The sequence below is a fragment of the Rhea americana genome, unplaced genomic scaffold, assembly GCF_003343005.1.
Source record: "Rhea americana isolate MKP2758 unplaced genomic scaffold, rheAme1 scaffold_14, whole genome shotgun sequence".
NCBI lineage: Eukaryota > Metazoa > Chordata > Aves > Rheiformes > Rheidae > Rhea > Rhea americana.
The window spans coordinates 4,145,321-4,167,943 of NW_028185483.1; the positions used below are offsets into that span (position 1 = coordinate 4,145,321).

At 39.8% G+C, this 22,623-nt stretch overlaps 1 protein-coding gene across 1 annotated transcript in view; it reads left to right on the forward strand.

Moving 5' to 3' along the window:
- The window catches only part of NYAP2 (neuronal tyrosine-phosphorylated phosphoinositide-3-kinase adaptor 2), a 134,994-nt gene that overhangs the window by 70,727 nt on the left and 41,644 nt on the right, over nt 1–22,623 (forward strand). The window contains exon 3 of the mRNA XM_085298523.1: nt 7,239–8,336. Within this exon, the coding sequence (XP_085154649.1) occupies nt 7,239–8,336 (1,098 nt within the window). The remainder of the gene's footprint in view (nt 1–7,238; nt 8,337–22,623) is intronic.

Here is a 22,623-nt window from a genome sequence, read left to right on the forward strand (position 1 = left end):
TAATCTTCAGGAAAAGGACTCTTGTGCATGAGGACAGTGCTGTTTTGAAAGCCTTTTTTTCATGACAAGGATATGTTCTCTGCTGTTACTTCAACTAGTGATGATGTTTTTATGGTCTTTCGCTAAGAGGCCCATTTTGTATATGTTAGCGTATTACTGTTCATAGTGTAAGAACATTTGTTATCAAAAATTTCTTTGTGAAGAAAAGATATCCATTCAAAACAAGTATTCTGTAAATACACTAAAAATTACTGTTGTTTTTCACTGCCATTTCCCAATTATGGGAATCACTATGCAAGGAGTGGTATAAACCAGAAAAGTAAGCAAGTGGCACTTGCCTAAAAGTGGCACTAAGGCAAAAGGTAGAAGGTAAAAAAAAAAATAATAATAAGTGGCATTAAGGGCTGAAATGACACTTAAGGATCTATGGTCTGTGACAGAGATAAGAATTAAATTCAGATCTCCTGAGTACCAGTGTTTTGCATAGTTCAGAGGCCTGTGCCTTTTTTAATTCAGTCTCACTAAGAATACTCAAACTTCATCTGCAGAGATAATGAAATCAGAGCCATATAAGCACTGAAGCACAAATACACTTAAGATCATGTGCAGCTTTGAATAAGTAAATCATCTCATTAAAGCCAATGAGGTTACTTATAGTCTTGAACTTACACGTATATACATAGATACTATGCTACCTTAGAGCTGTATTTTTTCTTTTAAATTATATGTGTTGTAAATCTGAGTATGTGCATCCTTGATTCAGTTTCAAAGCAAGTTCAGGGTTTAATTAAAGAAATTCTATTTCCTTTCACTCCTGGAGGCTCTTTTTGATAGAGGTACCCCTCAAAATACAGCACGATTAATTCCTTCTTGCTTTTAAAGTAACATTATAAAGAAATTCTAAAATTTGTATGAGGCCTCAAATCATTCCTTCATTTAGAAAGAACTTGGATTTTAAAATACATTTGATGTGGCATCTTGTAGAAACTGAAAGATAGGAATTTTACTATTACATGTATTTTTGTTTTGGTTGCATAGAATAGTACAATGTATCAGGTTGGTCTCTGAATTGCAAAAGCTGGTAAACAGCTATAGCACAATGGAAAATGACAAACTCATTTTATTTTTTAAATGTTTTCACCCATGTCTTATATAGAGAGAAAATAATGAAAAACAATGCCATAACATGTTTTCATAATTCACTCTCCCCTTAAAGAGAAAAAAGACTTCCAAAGGATAGGATGACTAGAATTGTTCTGTATTTCCAAAACTGACTATGAAAGGCAGATTCTCTGGGCATGTCTGAAAGCTATGCGTAACCTTTGTGCTACAAATATCTCATTTCAAAAATGTCATATTCTGCTTATTCAGTAGGGCTTCCATAAGGCTATTTTAAGTACTGTGCTTCTTGTTTCTAGATCAGAACTGAAGTTATTGCTGCCTTTATGATTTGGTTTATTTGCAGTTTATTAGAGGTAGCCAAGTGCTTGGTGGTAGAGTGTTATTAAATGCTAGAGTTCTTGTCAAAGGAGTGTGAACTGAGTTACGTGCAAACTCAGGTATGTCTGTGTCAAATTTCCAGTTCTTTCAGGGACGTCAAGCTGGGCCCTGCATGGTGATACCGGTCCGGCTGAGCTGTCGTGCCTGGGCTCTGCATGGCACCTACCTCATCTACCTCACCCCTTGGTTTAGATGTCCCAAGACCCAAATTGTGCCCCTAGGATTTAGGGGCAGCCCTCTGCTTCCTCAGGGCAGGGCTGGATTCCCGCGGTGCCAGCACAGCCGCTCGCAGGACAGTGAACCTCGCTCAGTACGTTGTATTTGTGTCTCTGTGATAAAAGCACCACCAAGAGCTTTGTGACACAGTTTTGCATCCCTGGTTCAGGGAACGTGGGCCTAACAGAGGGAGAGAGTGAGTCCTCAGCCGTATCTTTACTTTGTGACTTGTACAGGTCAAGAGAAAATTAGAGCTGGCAGAAAGACAGAAAATCTCTCTTGTGCAGAATCCTGAGGTTGTATTTTGTGGAGGAGATCTGGCACTTGTGGAGAGGAGCAAAGGGAACTGTCTTGCTTGGGAATGAAAGGTAAAATCGACACACTCCTGTTTTGAGAGATCTGAAAAAAATACCCATTTCAGGAGAAATTATCCAAATATTTAAATACCTGTGACTCTTCCAGGCTGCAGCTGAGCACAACGGCTGCTGCCCTCTGCTTTCCCATCCCGGCTGCCCCCGGCCATGGGAACTGCAAAGTGCTGAGGAGTCCAGAGATGTGGGCTGCATCTGTTTCAGCAGGTAGCTTAACTCCTCTCTTAATGTCTGTTCAGCTTCATTTTCTATTTACAAGCAGATCATGAAATCAGAGAAAAGATTTCCAGACACAGTGTTTTCATCCTTTTCCCTCCTATACGGAAAATTGCTTGGTTTCAGATAACATTCAGTATTTCCTGTTGGAAAGTTTCAGTTTTGGATAAAGAACATCTCCCTTTGGAATATTATCCTGTTCTAGCCATCATGATGAGGAACGGTAGTGGTGGGATACGTCATCCCTTCTGAGAGTCATCTGTGGTACAATAAGCTTCTGCAAGAATTGCATCAAGCCAGTCACATTTGTTTGCAGCTCAGTAGTTAAAACTTGTGTTATAGTAATCAAAAGTTTTAACTAGACTCTGATTTTTTGGTTTTTCTACACTTTTACAGTGGAATCTATATAGCAAGTAAAAAAAATTTGGAAGTGCAGTTCCATCAAAATGGAAACGTTTCATAAAATTGTGTGTTTGAAGGAAAAAAACAGATGTCTGAGGAGAGTGTTTTGACTATATCAAAAAATATCCAGGATTTGGACAGTTATTTGGAAAAAAATTAGATGCTTTGGGATTTATTCTGTAGAATTATTTGTTAAGTATATGTTGTTGTATTAAATTATCTTCATACACTTCCTCATAGTAGTATAGTATAAAACAAAGTAAAAATGGAAACACTGTTGCTTCGAACAAAAATATTATTGGGACTTCTTGCCTGTGGAGAATAGAAAAAAAAACATTTATTTCTAACTGAAAAACATTAGACGGGTTCTCAGTATCGTCCACAGAGGATTTACAGATCCACTGTGTTATTTTTCCATGCCTTAATATCCCCCAAATCGTTGGAGCTGCTGGCAGATGTGCAGAAGATGGGCGGGCGCTCTGCAGAGGGGAGGCAGCCCCACGGCCGGGGTGCCCTGGTGTCCGATGCCTGTGATGGCAGGACAGGGCTGATTCTGAGCAGCACCCCGAGGAAGCGTGGCCAAAAGGCAAAGCCTACTGAAGTCCACAGGAACTTTCCTTTCTTTCATTTAGCTTTGCGTTGGGCCCTCTGTGCCATGAAGTAATGCTAGCAAAGTCTCAAGGCAGGTTACTGGGGACAAATGAACCAGGGACATGGTAATCCATGTTGAAAAGCTTTTAATTACTCCATGTTTAGAGCAGACAACACTGCAGTGTGTGTATCGCCAATATGTCAGCATGGTTTGCTTTTCATGGGAGTTTATGTTCCCAGCAGGCAGTGAATGCTTTTTCTGCCTGATAAATGTCAAGTACTTAAAGCAATCTTGCCTGTTCCTCTCAGGAGATTGCCAAATAATCTCCTTTCACTGGCTATGGGATCTTGCCAGGGCTTCTGCATTCACGCATGTTTATCCCTGCCAAATGCTGGTAACACAGAAACGGTGCAAATACTCCCTGCGCCTTTCGCTAGCTTTGCACAGCTCTGTTCGGCTGCAGGATTCCCATTCTTTTCTCTGTTCTTCTGTGGTAGAGCAATGGTTCATAAACGTGTGTGCCAGAGTCCGTCCCTACTATGGAGAGGTGTTTCAGAGCAGAAGCCTGTGTTAAATAAATATGATAGGCCCTCTTGCATCATAGCTTTCTTACATGCTAATTCAGTTTGCCTCTTGAATGCCCCTGTTGCTGCTGAAGGGATTTCCCAGTAGGTGTTGAGCAGTTTCTCTGCTCCTAATCATAATAAAAGATTTGTTTGCTATTTTCCCTATCTGTTTGCTTGTATGTTTTTTTCTAGGAAGTCTTCTAGCACCAAATGTTTCTACTCTGAACTGTGTATAGTAGGTACTCATATAATGAAATGCTTTATAAAATATGTAAAGCTTTCCAGTTTATCAAGGCAGAAAAAATACCTAAATAACAACTTGCCATTTTCCTCCTGGAAATACATGCTTTAATAAAATGAACTGTGGCAGAGGAAAAAATGTTTTGAATAGAGAAAGAAAAGCAAATCTTTCACCTTGTCATTTTTCATCCTGTGTATGCTAAAAGAGGATGGGGTCAGTTGACCTTTTTGTTGATAATGTCACAAAGATATTTTAGCCTAATACTACATATCACACTCTGGCAGATGAGAATGCTGTGTGTGTCACTGCGACAGTTAATTTCAACCCATGCAAAAATACTTTACAAGAGTATATGGCAGATTATCATTCTTTTTTTTTTTTTATGACATTTCTCATTTCCTTGTCTATAATAACTTTTGAATGTTACATATGCAAACCCCAACGTTTCAGGCAAGATCTAGACTACATGGCAGAACCTCATTGGTTTAGATGAAAATTGTGAAAATGGAAGGAGGAAAGAGGCAAAATGTACTGTTCCTAGCAATTTATTTGAAAACATGATACTCTTAACCGCTTTTAACTATTGTTGGCACCAGCCATGAATGGCCTCCAGTACAACAGCATCTCTCTGTTCATATCTTTGCCCATCATTAATATCTGTCCAGGCAAAGAGAAAAAAAGGAATAATGGTGCCTTGGGTACAAGCCAGAGCACCGAAAGAGAACACCCATAGTGTAGGAGATGTAGAAGAGAGAGCAGGGAAAAGTGGTCTAAGGAAGACAGAGGAATGGGAAATGTTTATATCTCAGATACACGCTAAGGATGGCGGCATGGTGCACAGGCAGCACAAGACTGCAAGGAGCCCATATGTGCAAAATGCGCAGTTCCAAAGGCAGCAAAGTGTATGATCTTGTAGCCAGTATAAAGGACAGTTCAGGTCTTGGGCAAAATGTTCAGAAAGAATCGAGTACTTTGTGCCAATTTCATTCGATGTCTCTTCAATTTAGTGACACCAATCTGAATAAGACTGCTCATGCTGGGGTGTAAATCAGATTAATAAAGGTACAGAGAGAGGATTGAGACAAGGTTTATGTCAGTAGCATTTGTATGAACATAATATACAAATAACATTACACAGAGAAAGGAAGTAGGGTTTTAGCTGGAAGCAGGACAAGAACAATCTGACAGCATTGTCAAATGTATCAGGAGTAATATTTTCTACAAAGCCCAAATGATTTTGGTAGCCTACATCTCATTCCCATAAGTCTGTCTTAAGACATTCAAGAAAATTAATTTGGGTTAATTAAAAAGACAAATTTAAAGTGCATTAGGATATATCCACATAGTGAAAAACTATCAAGCTAATACACATGCTTATCTATGGCAGCTTTTGCGTGTCCCTAGCCTGTTGCAAAATGGAACACATTAATTAGAACTGCCATGAAAGTATAGTACTAGTCTTTGTTTCTTTTAATTCTAGCTAGATTTCTTTTTCTTTTCCCAGTGTTATACCTTAGTTATATGTTAAGCTTAAACAGATGCTATTGACAAAGCGTGGTCTCATCACTTCATATACATCACATACACACCTGTAAAGTCTCTTTATTCTTAAACAAAACTAGAGTCTTGTTTAACCTCTGCCTCTGTTACTACACCTTATTAGGATGAAGTAACAATTTTGGAAAGGCTGTTTAATGGATTGGGGTAGAAGTGGGACAAAGCGGTAACACTGTGCTTGACTCCTCCTCTGACAGTGACCAGGAGATGCTGTAAGGGCTGACCCTCTGCCCGGAGTGGTGGGTCCTACGTAGGCTGTCAAAACACTGCCTGTCCATTGGCAGAGCAGCGCTCAGCTGCTGGCTTCAGGAAGAGGTTTTTTAAGTCCATTAGCACCAACCTTGTTAGTTTAATGTTAGAAACTTGCTAGCAGTTTTTTGATGGGTCAGCAAAAGGTATCTGGAAATGTCTCTGAGTGCTGAGTTTACAGTGGCAGATCTGCAGCAGTGAATTCCAAGGAGAACACAGCTAAGGAGGGCTGGGAAGCTGGCACCCGGAGCCCAGCTGTAGTCTGGGCTGTCTTAGGCTGCGGAACATGTCAATAAGGAGTCAAGGCTTTCAATACAAGAACTCTTTACCCTGTAGAAATACAGATTAGGTTTAGTATGCTTGATGATATTTCTTCTGAATGAGTTGCTTGTGTCTATTTAGGAGAAAAACTGACTTCACTCAAATATTTAATGAGGTATTTTATTAACCCAAACATTTAATGACATATTAACTATTTATGCAAAGGGAATGAAATGCAATTTCCATGAGTTCCTTTCTTATTTATTCATAATGGATAATTTCTAAGAAAGCCTTGACCTCTCATTTCAAATGAATTTCTTCATAATGTTTCGATTTGTGATTTCAAAGACAAAGTGATCTGTTTTTTTCTAGATGTAATCTGTTTGGAAGAGATCTGAATACGTAAGATTCACTGAGATCTTGTTAATTTATAGAATGGACAGGTGAATTATTAGGATTATTCCAATAGTAAATATTACAGTATTTACATCCAGTAAAGTCTGGATATATTACAGTATTACTGGGTCTTACAATATGTAAGTTTCCTTTCTCAGTGTTGAAAGGTTGTAGCTTTATGCAAGAAATTGCTATAAATAAAAAAGTCTTGATTTATCACTGTGTTGCCACAGAGTTACATCACTGTCATTCCAGTACGAATGTCCAGGATCTTAACTGTTCTCTTGCAGCCATAAGGATTTCATTCTGATGCTTAGTTTTATGTGTTGGTGACTCTCCAGGTTTTTTAAATCCCACAGTGATATTTTGAAAGGACGACATTTAAAATGGAAAGTTCCCGATCCAAAGAGCTGAGAGAGAACAGTTTTCTCAAAAGTTGTTCACTAGCTACTTAGTATTGCAGTTACATAAGCATTCTGGGGAGAAGATTAGGAGTGTTTTGAACAGGATGTTATTCTTAATAGTGTTTCAGTGATGTATTTCTGGAGAAAAACAACAATAGGCTAGTCCTCAGAAATCCATTGCAGAATTATGACATTGTAACAGAAATCCTAAGGTTGAAAAAACTTGTTAAATATCTATGATGAATTTGTATTTTGTTCTGCTTTTAGTGTCAGCCAAGCCAAGACCTCACAGTGATGAGTATACAAAGAAGATTCCACCTCCTAAGCCGAAACGAAATCCAAACACTCAGCTAAGCACATCTTTTGATGAAACATATATCAAAAAGCATGGCCCCATGAAGACAACGCTCACTAGGGATGCCTCTTTATCACAGGTCAGCAGTCCTGCCCCAGACACAGAGGAAGAAGAGCCTGTTTATATTGAAATGGTTGGGAATATACTCAGAGACTTCAAAAAAGATGAGGATGACCAAAGTGAGGCAGTCTATGAGGAGATGAAATACCCTATATTTGATGATGTAGGCCAGGATTCAAAATGTCAATGTGAATATGACCATCACACTTGTTCTTCTCAGTGTGCTACTCCCACAGTGCCTGACCTAGATTTCACCAAGTCTTCAGTGCCATCTACTCCCAAGGGCTTGCTTTGTGATATACCCCCACCATTTCCAAATCTACTTTCTCATAGACCTCCACTGCTGGTGTTCCCACCAGCACCAGTGCAGTGTTCCCCGAATTCTGATGAGTCTCCTCTAACTCCGCTAGAGGTCACAAAGCTTCCTGTTTTAGAAAATGTGTCTTACATCAAACAACAAGCTGGAGCTTCTCCATCTTCACTACCACCTCATACCCCAGGCCATCAAAAACTGGAGAAAGACCAGACAGTGTCTCATGGAACTACCACCCCTGGGCACACCTCCTCACCTCCTCATCCTTCTACCTTATACAGAACACAGTCTCCACATGGTTATCCTAAAAGTCACTCTGCCTCACCTTCTCCTGTCAGTATGGGTAGGTCTCTTACCCCCTTAAGCCTCAAAAGACCTCCACCTTATGACTCTGTACATTCAGGAAGTCTCTCAAGAAGCTCTCCATCAGTGCCTCATTCTACAGCCAGAAACACATTGCAAGAAGGAGGAAAGATGGTAAATGCCTCGGTCAATACCTACGGGTCATCATCTCAGAGCAGTTCACGTTCTCGGACACCCACCAGTCCTCTGGAGGAACTAACTAGCCTCTTTACCTCAGGACGAAGTCTCCTGAGGAAGTCCTCCAGTGGCAGAAGATCTAAGGAACCTGCAGAAAGTAAGTTTTTGGTACAGTTTTTCCTCTCTCTTCCTTGCATCAAAATACTTTTTGGTATATTATATTAAATCAAACACTTACAAAAAGTGCATACCTCAGCAGTCTGAATTCCACATATAGTTTTCTTGTAACTGGAAGAAAAATGATTATTGTTAAAATTGCTTTGGTTTTCATATTGTTGCTTTTTTAAGATTTTTAAGTATGTGTACTGCACTACAGAAGGCATACAATTCATAGCTCAGTTTTTAACTTTTCCACAGTCTTAGATGAGCTGCGAATTTCTAGCATCTCTGATTCTTATTTTCTTACCAGATGTTAGGAGGAACAGTGATTGTCCAAGTAGCTTGTAAAATAACCAGGTAGAAGTTGGTTTTGGGCTAAAGTCCATTGATCACCCTTAATCTAGTTGGTGATCGTGAAGTTTATATTGGAAAGTGTTTTGCAGAGGCACTAGCTTCAATTGCTGCTATACTTCCCACTGCCTCTTTTTCTGCTGTGTCACAGAATGTGTCTTCTAGCTTTGCTAGTGTGACTAGTTTTGAAGTCATACTGTGAATTGATCTGACAACTGGCATGACTTATACCGTATTACCCATACACAGAGAAAAGTATAGGAGAAGGTTATGCAGGAAAATCTTAAGCCAATATTGCCTTTGAATATGCTACATCATAAAATCCAATATGTCCTATCCTATATATAATTCAGTTTTAAGCAAGTGCACTTACTCCTGAGTCAGTGAAATATTGAGACTCCTAATGAAATCAGCAAGTCACAGGTGTGAGTGAAAGCAGAACCTGGCGCCAATATTTCTTTGCAGAAAATGTTTCTGTTCAGTGGTGCCAAAGACAATGTCTTACAGTGGAACTTAGCCATAAAACTTTTTGTCAGTGAGCAAAGTGGGCTAAGTATGCTTTCTCTTGTAACTTCAATAAACAAGTTTATGACTTTGAAATCTTGAAGCCTGCCTACCTGATAAGGTATTTTTTGAAAACAGCTGACTGTGTTTGTGTAAGTGCTACATTATACCTATTTGGCAGCTGTAACATATTAAATACAATGCACTAAACTACTCTTCTTATATTCTGATTAGAAAAGGTATTGGCTTTTCTTGTTTCTAGGCTACCATATTGCTGCAGAAGTGAAAAGTGGTCCATCACAGGGTGCCCACTAGCATCCTCCTTGCACCTTTTCTTGGCAGCTAGCTTAAGCAGTTTGCTTTGCACCTGCATGGCCATGACCACTACCAGCCTGAGTGGGCTGTCAGCTGCTGAGCAAGTATATGCAAACATCTGAGTAGGGAGAAGCTTGTTGGCAATGCTTGTGTTAGCCTGTAAAGAGTTCTTCCTGAGTCACGCTGCTCCAACCTTGGTTGGCACTTCCTCCTACTCTGCTTCTCCTTTACTGTTGTCTTTTCTGTGAACCGAGAGAGGCTCTCAAAGCCCGTAATCTTACACATGTCTGTCCACACATCTTGTTCTGGCTTGTGTGCACATGTTTGTAGGGGAAAACTGTAGCTCCAGAAGTCTTCTGCCATTCACACATGCAAACAGAGATTTCTGGATTTCTGGATTTCTTTTCTTTCACTTCCCCCTTTACCTCTGCTGAACTGTTCTGTGTCCTTGGGTACTTGTAAGCTCTGTTGATTGAGGCCTAAACTGGACGCTTCCTGCGTGGAGAAGGTCACAGGTTGGATAACACTGCAGGAGGACTGGGAGAGGATTGGCAATAAAACTGGTGCCTCACTGGGCATTCAAGAGGACTGAGATTGTGGGGCTGATACCAGCTGCTCTGGGCAATGTAGCTGCCAGTCAGAGGTGCAGAGAGGTTTTGTAGACAAGGTGGTATTTCATTCCTGGCTCGTGCTGCCATTGGAATATCCTCCTCTTTAAGGCAATAGCGTGTATGGGGTGATGGTGAGGCAGGGCTTGAAGCATTGATGGGAGTCGTGGGAAATGCAGCAATAAAGAGTAACGTAGCTGAATGTTACAAGAGCTTTGATGGTGGTTACATAGGCCTTATGGGATAGGTGGTGTGTCCTTTGTAGGACACCAGGGATGGTCTGAAGGGACCCTGTGACTGAGGCATTGAAATGCAGGGACTGTGACTGTCCCTTAGAGATCAGTCTTTGGAAGTAACTTGATGGGGCAGGATTACCTTGCTTTTATTTTTACTCTTCTTTAGTAGTGTTTTATACAGTTACCCTTTGTTTGTAGTTTTACTCCCATGTATCTGTGCAGATCAGGAATAATGACTCCAAATTCAAAAGTGAAGGTGATAATGGAATTAGCAGGATACTCAGAATATGAGTCAATGCAGCAAATGCTGCACTTGATCTATCTTTAATATCTTTGTGGCCTGCTTTAGCTCCATGATTCAGTAGGGTTTTACATAAGTGATTACAGTAATAAAAATACAGTAACACCAGATTTGTGTGCTGGATGGAAGCAAATTTGTGTTTAAAAGGCAAGATGATTCTTGTAATTGGGGACAATTACAAAGGATGTGATGTGACATTTGCAAATAATTGTAGTAAAGTGGTAGAGAGATTTTGGCGAAGTGCAGGCAAAATTGAACATTATTAAGCATGCTGCTTGTTGAGAAGTGAACAGAAATTCCTATGCTACCCCAGAACTACTTGGCAGGCTTCATAAATTTGATGGGTTTTATGCTCGCTGAGGTAGGCAGAAAGACTAGCTGTGGAACACATGGAAATTCCCACAGCGAATATGTCATTAGTTCAAGTCCCGAGAAATCTCAGGAAATCTGTATGCTGTAGTCTCATAGCTAACCCCTCAAAATATTCTCTATATTCCAGTTGCCTGGAATGGACTGCAGACTATGAAAGGAATTTTCAGAAATAAATATGAAGTAGATCTTGGCCAGCAGATCTGTACCAAGAAGAGCTTTGTTACTGACTTGTCAAGGAGCATTCTGCTTGCTCTTTAGGAGGTGGGACAGTGCTTGTTATTGGTCATAAATGGTAAGACAGGAGATACATGAAATAGAAACCATCTTCATATACGTTAAGGACAAATCTTCCATATTATAAACAGAGATCAGTGGTGAAAAGACTCCTGAGTGCAGCTGTGTTGCACTAAATGAACAGACTGCTCATTTAATCCAATTGTAATTTGTCAGATATTTACAGTATGGCTTAATCCTGTGGGATTACTGCACTAGGCAAGAACCAGGTTTGTGCTCAGGCATTACAGAGGTAAAGCACTGTAAGATGTATTGAAAATGCACACAGACCAAGCATTGAATGTCTTGCAATTAAAATGATCCACCATAAAAATCCTACATTTTGGTGGTTGAAAATATATTCTGACCAGACTGTCACATTTACAGTCTGTAATAATACATAGCAAAGGATAATGGAGACTAGACTAAAAAAATCTTAATTTTACAAATCTTACTCGAAACCTAAGGGAATCACACAGTTTTAGGGGTTTCTTTTAAGCTATTGGAGAGCAAATGCATAGCACAGGACTAACTGGGAGTGCAGTGTTTTTGTATTTGTCACTTCAGTGTAATTTAGTCTGGACATAAAAACAGATTTCCAGAATTTAGAGGCTAATAAACAAAAACACAAAAGTTATGTCCCCCCTATGAAATCATGCTAGCAAACTAATGAATATATACTTTTAAAATATAAAATTATTCTGGGCCCATCTCAAGCAAGTTGCTCATTGAATCCTCAAAGTCTCAGCCCTCTGTGACTTGTCTGAAGCTCTCATTGCCATATGTTAGTTAAAAAAATGGCACAACAGTAGGTTTTAGATTCACCTGAGTGTATTTGCAAAATATTGCTGCAATTATTGAGAAAATTATCTCTTTTATTGTTACTGTAGCTGACTTTGTGGAAATTTTACACTTGGATCCAAAGCCAGAGTTTATTTATTGGCTTTTAATTTGTGGGACTTTTGGGTGGTTTATTTTCTGTAGAAGGGGGTTGCACAAACCTTATTTCCAATCAACAATTTTAATATACAAGTAAAGCTGCCCTTATAATCCTTCTGTATTACCCTCTACTCTTCTTCCATTTTTTCCTTTTTTTTCCTGTCCATTTAATTCCTCTAACAGTGTTCACTGAAATTACATTAGTGGGAAATTAGGATAATTCAGTGATCCTAAGGAGACTGTCACCTCAGGGCCACGTTTTCTGAAGAGATGAGCTTCTGCTGAAACCCCAGCGACATTATTGAATGCACTCAGCATCTACTGGCTGCAGTTGGGATGTGTGCAGCCAGATTTCATATGCACTTACTATGCCGTGTTCTAAAAATCCTCTTGTACATTGTTAGCATCTTAAATATGCATTAGGGTATATTCATGAAGGTAGGGAGAAAAGAACAAAGGAAAGTAAATTGTAAGGCCAAATCAGAAATGAAAAAGTTAGTGGAAGATGCTCATGAAGAAAGGCAAAAAGATGGAGAGAACTCCTATAGAAAACCGAAGAAATATGTAAGTATGAAAAAAATATGAAAGAGTAAAAAATTATTATTCATTGTTTACATTGTTAATTCATGCCAGTGACTGTGCTTTAGCCCTTCCTGATTTGTATGAGGTAACATGGTAGCATGTCCCAACAGCCTGTAGACCCCCTGTGAAAACATTTTGCTATTCTCAGAGGATAGCAGGAAACTATTTAAAGGGCACCAGTGTTACTGGTTTCCTTGGGTTAAAGTGTATTTTTCTAATGCAGTCGGAAAGTGCTTGAGTATGACCACCAAATCAAGTTACGTTGAATGACTCATCCCCTTTGCCTTGAGCATATACACTGAGTATCTGTATTGCCCATATCCTTCATGAGGACTGAATTGTCCATGGAGGGATGGAAGAGTCTTCAGATTTTCTTGAACTGTTGTTGCTTTCTCTGCCTTCTTGGCACCACAGAAACATGCAGTACTCCATGAAAATATGTAGTACTCCATGAAAATATAAAACTGAAATTAGCTGCATATATGCATACCCACTTGCAAAAGAAGCAAAATACAAAGTAGCTGCTGGTGTCCATCTCAACCACATCACTTCAAGGCAGCAGGTTTTTTCTGGGTGAAGTGGTTATGTAAGCCCTTGCCAGGACCAGCCACTCCTGTTTGTATATTGGTTCTTTGCATATGCCTGAGCAGAGGCTCTGTTTCCCTCATAACTTCTAGGTAAGTTTGTGCTAGTATTGAGGAAATGTAGCAAATGTTCATGCTAATGAAGAGCACCACCTAATTGTGCCCCTGCTGCATGCCTCGAGCTGGTGCATGGTCTGCGAGCTCAGCGCTTGTGGCACAGCAGGTCACTGCTGCTCTCCGCAGCTGCTCAGCAGGGCTCTGTAGCTTCTGCAGTTTCCACCTATGGAGAGCTTCACTCTTCTACTTTAGTTACAAGTAGGGAGAAAGTTTGTGATGTGCTCCCTTGGAAGTTCAGTGAAAATGTTTGAAGATTTAGATAATTATTAAAATTTCCTGTTTCTAGCTGTCCACTGCATTAGGGAACTAAAACGTTTTATTATAAGCTGTCAGGTAGTATGTATGGAGCAGGAGCAGAAGGGCTGAGCTTGTTAAAAAAGAGGTGATTCTGATTTCAGGCAACTGAGACCCTTCCATGAAGAATTCATAGAGTGATAATGGAAAAATAGACATTTTCTTTAATCCTGCTACTTTCAGGGAGTTAGCAGATGTGGATCCCTGCCAGACAGAAGAGTATGTTGGAAAAGGGAATTTGAGAAATAAGTCAAGTGAAGATTCTCCCCCAGCGGATCTTCTTGGTTGTGCGGCCTCCACCTCTGTGCATTCAGCACAGGATGAGGGGCCTAAATAGACAGAGCAAGATTTCAGTTTGTGTGTTTCTACTAGAGTTAGGATGAGAATTTTGAACCAAGGAAGGTGAACTTGGTATACCATTGAACTGTGCGTACCTAAAGATTACTAACTTCTTGAAATTTGGAAATGTGCTTAAACTCTGGTATTCTGAAGAGGAAAAGCTTGTCTGCAAGAACACGTTGAACATAATATTGTAACCATTCTGTTACATGCCACTATAACACTAGTGATTGCATAGCTGAGAGTTGGTATCAGAGGCTGAAATTTGGAAGCTTCAATCATGCTGAAGCTCTAGGTTAATACAGTTTCTGTAGTTTTGTGAAAAGGCATGCCAGCCAAATTCTGCAGCCCTTTTCTGCATCAGAGCACTTGATTGCATGCAGTGTTGCCGTATTCAGTCTAATGAGATAGCTGCAGTTTAACAGAAATCATACTGAGTAATTGAAGCTATTCTTGAATGATGCTGCAAGCCAGAGGTTTACCAGCTTCTCCACCCTAGATGAAGCAGCTGTTTCACTAGAAGTTAGGTCTTCTTGTCTAATGACCCATGACATATGTGAGGATAGACCAGGTGATCGCAGTAGTCATTTCTCATTTGGTAGTCCTGAAAGCAGATCTGAAAGAGAAGCTGTAGATGAAGAGCAGGGAGAAACTCCAGAGAAAAAGGCCTACACAGTAAAAGGACACCAGCTTTAGAGAGGATGACACTCGTTCACCTCTGATAGGACATAGTTCTTACCACAGTTCAGCTGCATTTAGTTCAAGCCTGAAGAAGGCTCTACCACTGCCCCTCAGTTACCATTTATTAAGATATAAGCAAGTTCGGGAGTTGCAGCATCAGACTTTCTTCAGATGCTCACTTGGAAGTGTATATTTAGGACAGGAGCTGTGTGTGTCTACAGTCATAAAAGCCATGACAAGTCTGCTGTTGTCAGGTCTCCAAGACTGTGCCCTTCACAAAGGAATGGACCTGTTGCTATGAGTGGAGGGCAGTAATAATTGGTTTTATCTGGGAGTGAAAATAATTGAAAGGTAAACATGGTTATTAACAGATATGGCCAGTATTATTCAGGAATTACGCTTATGAAAAAACAAGATTCATTTTGTAGTTGAGTGGTCTTGAGTGCTGCTTCAGCCATACCTGTTGTTAGTATCCTTTGTTGACAATCCTTAAATCTCCTAGTGCAAACAAGTGAGCAATGGACTAAATATTTTGGTACACATCAGCCAGTCTGGCCAATTGGAGCCTCTTGTAGAAGCCGACACGGGTTGCCCCAATGAGCAATGAAAAAATCCATAACATGACAATAAGTTTGTTTAGCTCAGCTGTGTGTGTTAAAGAATGTGCAGCAGCTCGGTGGCAGAATGCAGGTCTCTGGATGCTGATCTACTGCCTCAGCTACCCGATCACTGTCTTAATTTGCATTGCATGCGAGTAACTCAGTTCTTACTCAATACCAAGGAAAATGCCAGGTTTGAGAACTTCTATTCTGAAGGGATATTTCAGTGGGTACTTATTTCTTGTTTGAAATACATACTATATCGTTTTTTATCTTGCTTCTTTTATGCATATATGAGTATGTCAATTTTAATGGCATTTCATAGTCCAGGTCACTAAAAGGTGGGATGTCCTCTCCACTTTTGAGATGAAGGAATCTGTGTTACACACAGATATTAACAGAGAAAAGAGGCATTTTGTGATGATACACAGTGGTTTTGCTAATTGGTACCGTGACATTGTCTCCTATTCTAATTCAGCAATTTAGGCTCATCAAAAAATCAGATTCTGTTGGGATTGCTACAGTATACAGAATAATTGGAGAAGACATAATTTCATAAATAATTGCTCAGGTTTTTTGGAATCAACTGCTGGTTTTGATTGATGTGTATGGATTTATTTATTATTTCTGTTTATGCTACTTGCCTGCTTGACACAATTTCTGGTTAGGAATTTAATCAACACTTCTTTTTATGAAGAAGAAAACAACTTGTGAAGATTGAAAAAATAATAGAGACAACAGAGCTATTTTTTTTTGTCAGTCAAATTTCAAGTGAAAGACTGTTTCAGGTAAAAAATGAAAAAGATGGTTTCTCTTTAGGTTTAATGTACATGGAAGATGTAAGTTTTCTGGAAGATGATAAAAATAATGGAAAAAAAATTGAATTCAGTTACTGGCATCTCCTTTACTGTGTATTTAGTAAATGTCATCAATAGGTAAAGCAACACTTGCTGCACTTAAGTACGTGGATAACGATAATAGGTTCTGAGTTTTGAGTGCCATTGATTTTTTTTTTCCTGAATAGAGCTTTCTAAACCACAGAAATATCTTAACCTCTAGGCCAAATCCTCAGCAGTAATAAATCACCGCTTCTTATTTGAAATCGGGAGAGCTGCTCCAGTTTGCACTATTGTATTTCTGGCCTCAAGGAAATAAATTTGTCCTTTGTGACTAGAATAGCTGATATTCAAAATGTGTAGTCTGGTCACAAAATGGTGAATTGGAGAATGTCTTTTTGTTTCAAATGGGACTACATAATTCATGGCTGATTCATGGGTACTCAGAAATATGAAAGAGCTGCAAAAAAGGTTTAATCTGGTGGCATTTTCCAGAAACTTAAACATATCTTACCTGTAATGAAACTGATAAATACAATTTGCAGAAATTCGCGGTTTTAGAGAAGGTGGTATCACTGCAGGGTGGCCGGGTACTGCTTCTGTGCACGAGCTCAGGAGGGAAAACAGAAAGGGCAGGAGGAACCTGGCTGCGCGGCTTTAAAGGAAAGGGGCGGTGGGGTTTCCACAGGGTGCCCCAGGGACGGGGGCCAGCTCGCCCCACGCTGCTCTCCGAGGGCAGGAGGCTTCGGGAGCAGTGCACTGGCCTCGTGGAAGAGCGGCTGTGGCACCACTTGGACCCCTCTCATGCTTTTAAAGCTCCCACCTTCATGCATCTGGCTTTGACACATAGGCAAGTTTTACTCCTGTCAGACGGAGCGGTGAGTGTTGGGATTCAACACAGACAGGTTTACACTTTACTCCAGAGAGATTTTGCATGATTGCCTGGTTATCTCCAAACTGGTGTTTGGAGCTAATCTGTTGGAAGATGCTACAGAGCCACGTGCTGGAGGACGTGGCCAGCATCAGGCCCCAGCTCGGTCGGTAGCACTTCATAGATGACCCCATGCAAAGCACATCACGTGGCAGCAGTGGGAGCCTAAGCACTTACAAGAGCGAACCACAGTGCGGACGTGTGAAAGGACATGTTGGTAGCGTTGGAGAGGGGAGGAAGGGAGTCTCTACGTGTGTAAATCAGAGCACTGGCAGGTGCCTGTAGCACGTTGCCAGTGAGTCGGCTCGGCTGGGCTGACGCTGGGGCAGTGGGGTTGGACGGTTGGGTGGGACCATCTGCTGAGCCTGCCTTTGCCTTTGGCTTTGGTGGTGCAGGATCCTTACTCAAGGCAGCTGCCGTGTCTTTCGGACCTTGTCTTTATAACCAAGTACTGGCCCCTTGAAAAACTTATTAAAAAAGTTAAGAATTGTAGTTTCTTTGAGTTAGGATTCAAGTGCATTTTTGTTCTTTAGATCATGAAAGTGAAACTGTAGACCTCTAATAGGAAGACTTACATTTTTTGTGTTTGTTTTTAAGAAGCAGCGTATTCATAATTCACTTTTAACTATGTTCAACATACTGCATTGAAAGGTATATAGAACTACCACACAAGCGTCTGTTTATTTAAACTAAATTGCAGGGTAGGAGATCACAGTTTTAGTTAGGAAAAATAACCAAAGCCCTCCAAACTGACCAACCACTGTCAAGCCAAGAACTCTGAGATTTAAGAAATTGAAATACCCTGTAAGTTTCAAAGAAAACAGCTTCAACAATTTTTCCCAAAACTACCATGCAGGGGAAAAAAAAACAATTTTACCAGCAAAAATCTGCCCTTTTCTTTTTTCTCCCCAGAAACTGGAATATCTACATCACAGCCAGATGAGCTGCTCCAGATCATTGATAACTCACAGTCTTCCATGCTGGCTTATGATCTGAAACCTAGTTTCATGATCTCCTGAGCTGCTGTCATTGCATCTTCACAAGTGATGTAGTTTAATGAAATGTCTATCTGCACTTACAATTTAGCTGCAGAAGCTACATGATTTTAAGAGAATATACAGGGAACTTTGGGGGCAAAGAGAATGAAAGGAGGAACAAGGAGTTCTACAATCCCCAGTGCTTGTGACTACTAGTTCGCTTCTTGATGTTTCTTAAAATGTCTTTACCATGCTGATCTGCGTAACAAAGACTGACAATTTCTTAGGCTAAGTGGCTTATATATCCATTTTTAAACACACAGATTTTTCTGGCATGTCTGATTTGCTTCCTGGCAGGGTGAGCTCAATTCTTAAGCCCGTCATTAAAGGCCCAATCCAAAGGTCCTTGAGGTATAAGATAAGACCTGCTTCAGTGGATCCCATTATAAATTATGGCAAAAGGACTTCTCTCCTTGTATTCGTATGCCCATTCCTCGCAGACCTGCTCTGCAAATCAGGGCATTTATGTACCCAGAATGTAGCAGTGAATAACTTGGAGACTAAGACAAAATAGTGGACTGCATGATACACTACACATCTTTGTCAGTGTATTATCTACTGTGCCCACAATTTTTGGGTAAAAAACTTCCAATGACCAGTGTCAGGACAAATTCAGAGTTCCTTTTTTTCCATTTATTTGTAGAAGAAAAGGTGTGCAAATGGGACCTCTGCTCTAATAATGAAAAGCTGATTTGCTCATTTATTAAAGGAGTCAATAGAGAGAAAAACATTAGTAAAAGTGGCTTTGTAAAGGTAGTTAAAATACAGAAAAAATATACAGGAAGTTTACATTCAGTCCAACTTTCTTTTTTTTTCTTTTTCTTTTTTTTTTTTTTTTTTTTGCGTGCATGAATATGTGAGGGTTTCTATCTCCAATTTTCACAGCCAATGCATGTTATTCAGTCTCTGCATTTTTCTGACCGACAACAGATTTTCATTTACTATTGAATCTGAATAAAGACTTATGCTTTAGAAAAAATGGAAGTGGTCAAGCAATGAAGAATAAATGCATCCAAACTGCCAGTGTAGTTCAAAGGCTATGTTTCAGTAGAAAACCTGACAGCAAAAACGTTGTCAAGTTTAATATAGTCAGCACTTTATATTAAAGACTGACATTTTTGAAGTGAAGCTTCTAAACCTAAGGTCATGGACTTCGTACCATAACATTTTTCTTCAAGTGCCTGGATGTTGCAGCTTCTTTGGCTCACCCATGCCTTCCAATTACCGTTGTACTGCACGAGGACCTCTGCAGTACCCATCAAAGCCATCGCTTCCTCACCAAAACATGAAGACAGTTTGTGTAAGAACCTGAATAATGGAATGGCTGCGTTGTACAAAGAGCAGAGCTTGGCATGACAGAAATTAAGTAAGAGCAGACTCCATGTGAGTTCTTCTTTGCAAAGGGAATGGTAGTAACAGTTGGTCAACCTTTTGTAGCAAGTGTCACTACTGCTGCACTGATTCCCACAGTTTAACTTCATGTCTCATCTGACAGTGTTTTTTATGAGGTTTGAGTTTGGGGTGAGGAAGGCAGTATGCACTAGCATTGAATGTGTGTGTCGCTGTAGAATTGGAGTCTGGGTTCAAAAATACCAATGTGAGTGGGAAGAAAGTTCACAGGACTGCCACATTGGGACTTTTCCCCTTGAAAATAGGCATCTTCCCTCTTCTCATACTTAAATCTTATTTTGATGGGAACAGCCATTTAAATGTATAGACCATCTACAGGTATGAAATGTATGTGTACACATTTAGCTGTTTGACTGAAAAGCCAGCCTGGATTAGCAGTAGGACATCTGGGAGCACAGGCTGTTCAAGAGAAACATTTGTAATTTACCCGTATCAACTATGCAATAAATTCATGTTAATCAGCCTGGCTGGCTAGCCTAAAATAGTAATTGCTGGAAGGAAAATCCTTGGTCTGTTGAAATCAGTGGCAAAATTCCCCATGACTTGTTGGGCTGATGGTTTTGCCTGAGGAAGTGTTTCGGAGCACAGAGGCTTGCGCTGAGCTTCTCCTGAGTGCAGGTCACCTATTCCCAGCACAGCCAGCTCTGAAAGGAGAATAAAAGAAAAATCAGCAATGAATGTCAGAGAATAAAGTGTTCTGCTTAATTATTTAATCATGACTAGTCTGAGGTAAATAATTATTAAGTAAACCCCTTAATAGGATGCCAAAAGAACATCCTTTCCAAGAATGCTATTTGATTTAATGGTAAGAATCCCAGGACACTGCTTTCTAATCGCTTTAGTAATACACCAGTAAAACACTTTGCAAATACTCAAGATGTTGCCTTTTTAGTCAAAGGAGCAGGCTGTGTAGTGAACTGAAGCAGAACAGGCATACTTGACAGATCAAGTGCAGTATTGGAGGAAATCTTTAAGAAATGATGATGGCCTCAGTGTAAACAGGGAATATTATATTGTCATCACTTCTATGATATGAACCAAAATATAACGATTTAAAGTCAAATGGCATTCTTTATCTAAGATTAAAAAAAAAAAGATTTTCATTTTCTTCGGTTATCAATGTACAAGAGGACTTCTCTTACTCTATGCCATCAAACAATGTTAAATGTATGTCTTACTAGGCAAGACTTTTAAAACTTTGTCTGATATTGCAAGATTAAATTTATTGAAAATTAAAAAATATTTTTTCAGGCAGACTCAAATACTTAATTTTTATCAAGTATTACCTGTTCCCCTAATAGTTCCTCAGAAATTACTGGTGCTTTCTATGAAATGATCTGTTCACTCAGTATACTTTGCATATGAGAATCTCTTTGTCTCTCTTCATAAAGTTTTGGTACTTTCCTAGGTTTCTGTTTTGTGTTTAAGCTGTGGGGTTTTTTTCAAATCTTTATTCTAAAGCTTTGTATGACCTTTTGTTATAAATCTATCTCTTCTTTCAGTTAGTTTTCAATTAACTGCTGTGTGGGCTCTGCCTCTTCCTATCTGTTTTTTCTTCTAGGCAGGATTTCCCATGTGTGGCTTTGGAAGAGCCACAGACAGCAGCCAAACCGGGTGCTTTGGGGCACCCTCTTCCCTCCCTTCACCGTCTGCTGCAGGCAGACCTGAGCCTTGCAAGTCGCTAGCAGCCAGACCTGATTTCCACTGCATTTCGTTGAAGGAAAACCCCAAAAATCAGACCTGCCCTACTCACTCACCGTAACGAGTGCTCAGTGAACACTGAGCAGCATTTCAGCCGTATCTCCTTAAATGCTAGACAATTTGTGAGACTCTTTCAGGCTTTCTATTGATTTTGCATGGAACTAGGTCAGCGTTGCTGTTAATTGAACAAGCTGGCTGCTGCAACTCTCACTTAACTGTAAAAAAGGACTATTAAAAATTGATATGCAAAGCAAACTTCTGCTTAATTAGCAATGAGATGAAGTGACAAACCACCATAGTTAATAAAGATGAGGAAATGGCTTTCACTAACAATATAATATACTCTTGCTTTTTGGAAAAAAAAGTCTTGAGTACTGAGCATTATCCTTGTTTCTTGCACGCAGTATTAATAGCCTATTTGTTTTCTTGGAGGACCTGGGGTACATTTATAGCTGCACAGATGAGCCAAACAACTACAGATCAAGAAAGCCATTAAAAAGCAGCTCTGCTTTTGAAATGTGCAGTAAAGGTAAATAAAATATCTCTGATGTGCAGAAAGATGAAACTGTACTATTTCCCCAAGGGCTTGGTGTTGCTCTCCATGTGCTGTGGGGGAAACTGGTCAGTCTGTGCTGGGTGGACGCGTCATGCTCTGCTGCTGGCAGACCTGTACCATATCATTGTATGTGCATGCATAGGTTTAATTTTAGACCCTATGAGTAGCACCATTTACTTCCCAAAGTAGGAGAGTTCTGCCTAGAGTGATGTATTATTTATTTAGGTTTAGAACAAACACACATAAAAAGAATAAATGAATAATGCATGGATGATTAGCTTATACATTTCAGCTCACAGCTGAGAAAGATGGTGCAGAACAACCCTCATTTGCAGTTCCTTCAGACAATTGCTTTTCTTTCTTCCCCAGACCCCCAAAACAATAAAAAAATGTGCTGTTTATCACTTGGAATTACAATAAAAAGCATCAAGGACCTGAGCTCAATTCAGGCTTAAGAACCTAGTGGCAGATTGACCATATATTAGTTTGAATGATAATTTTTCAGGTAAAATGTTTTCCTTAGCTGTATTTTTCATTTTGCTTTGCTCTGAGTTACAGGTTAACCAGGTTTCTTGCTTTCTTCAGCATTTACAAGTCTTCCAGGACCAAAGCTCATGTGCAACTGTGTCTAGTGTGTGTAGCCGTTGAGGGATCTTTCATAAAGAGGAAATGGTACATGACAATTATTTAGAAAATATGTTCTCTCTAAGAGATTTTAA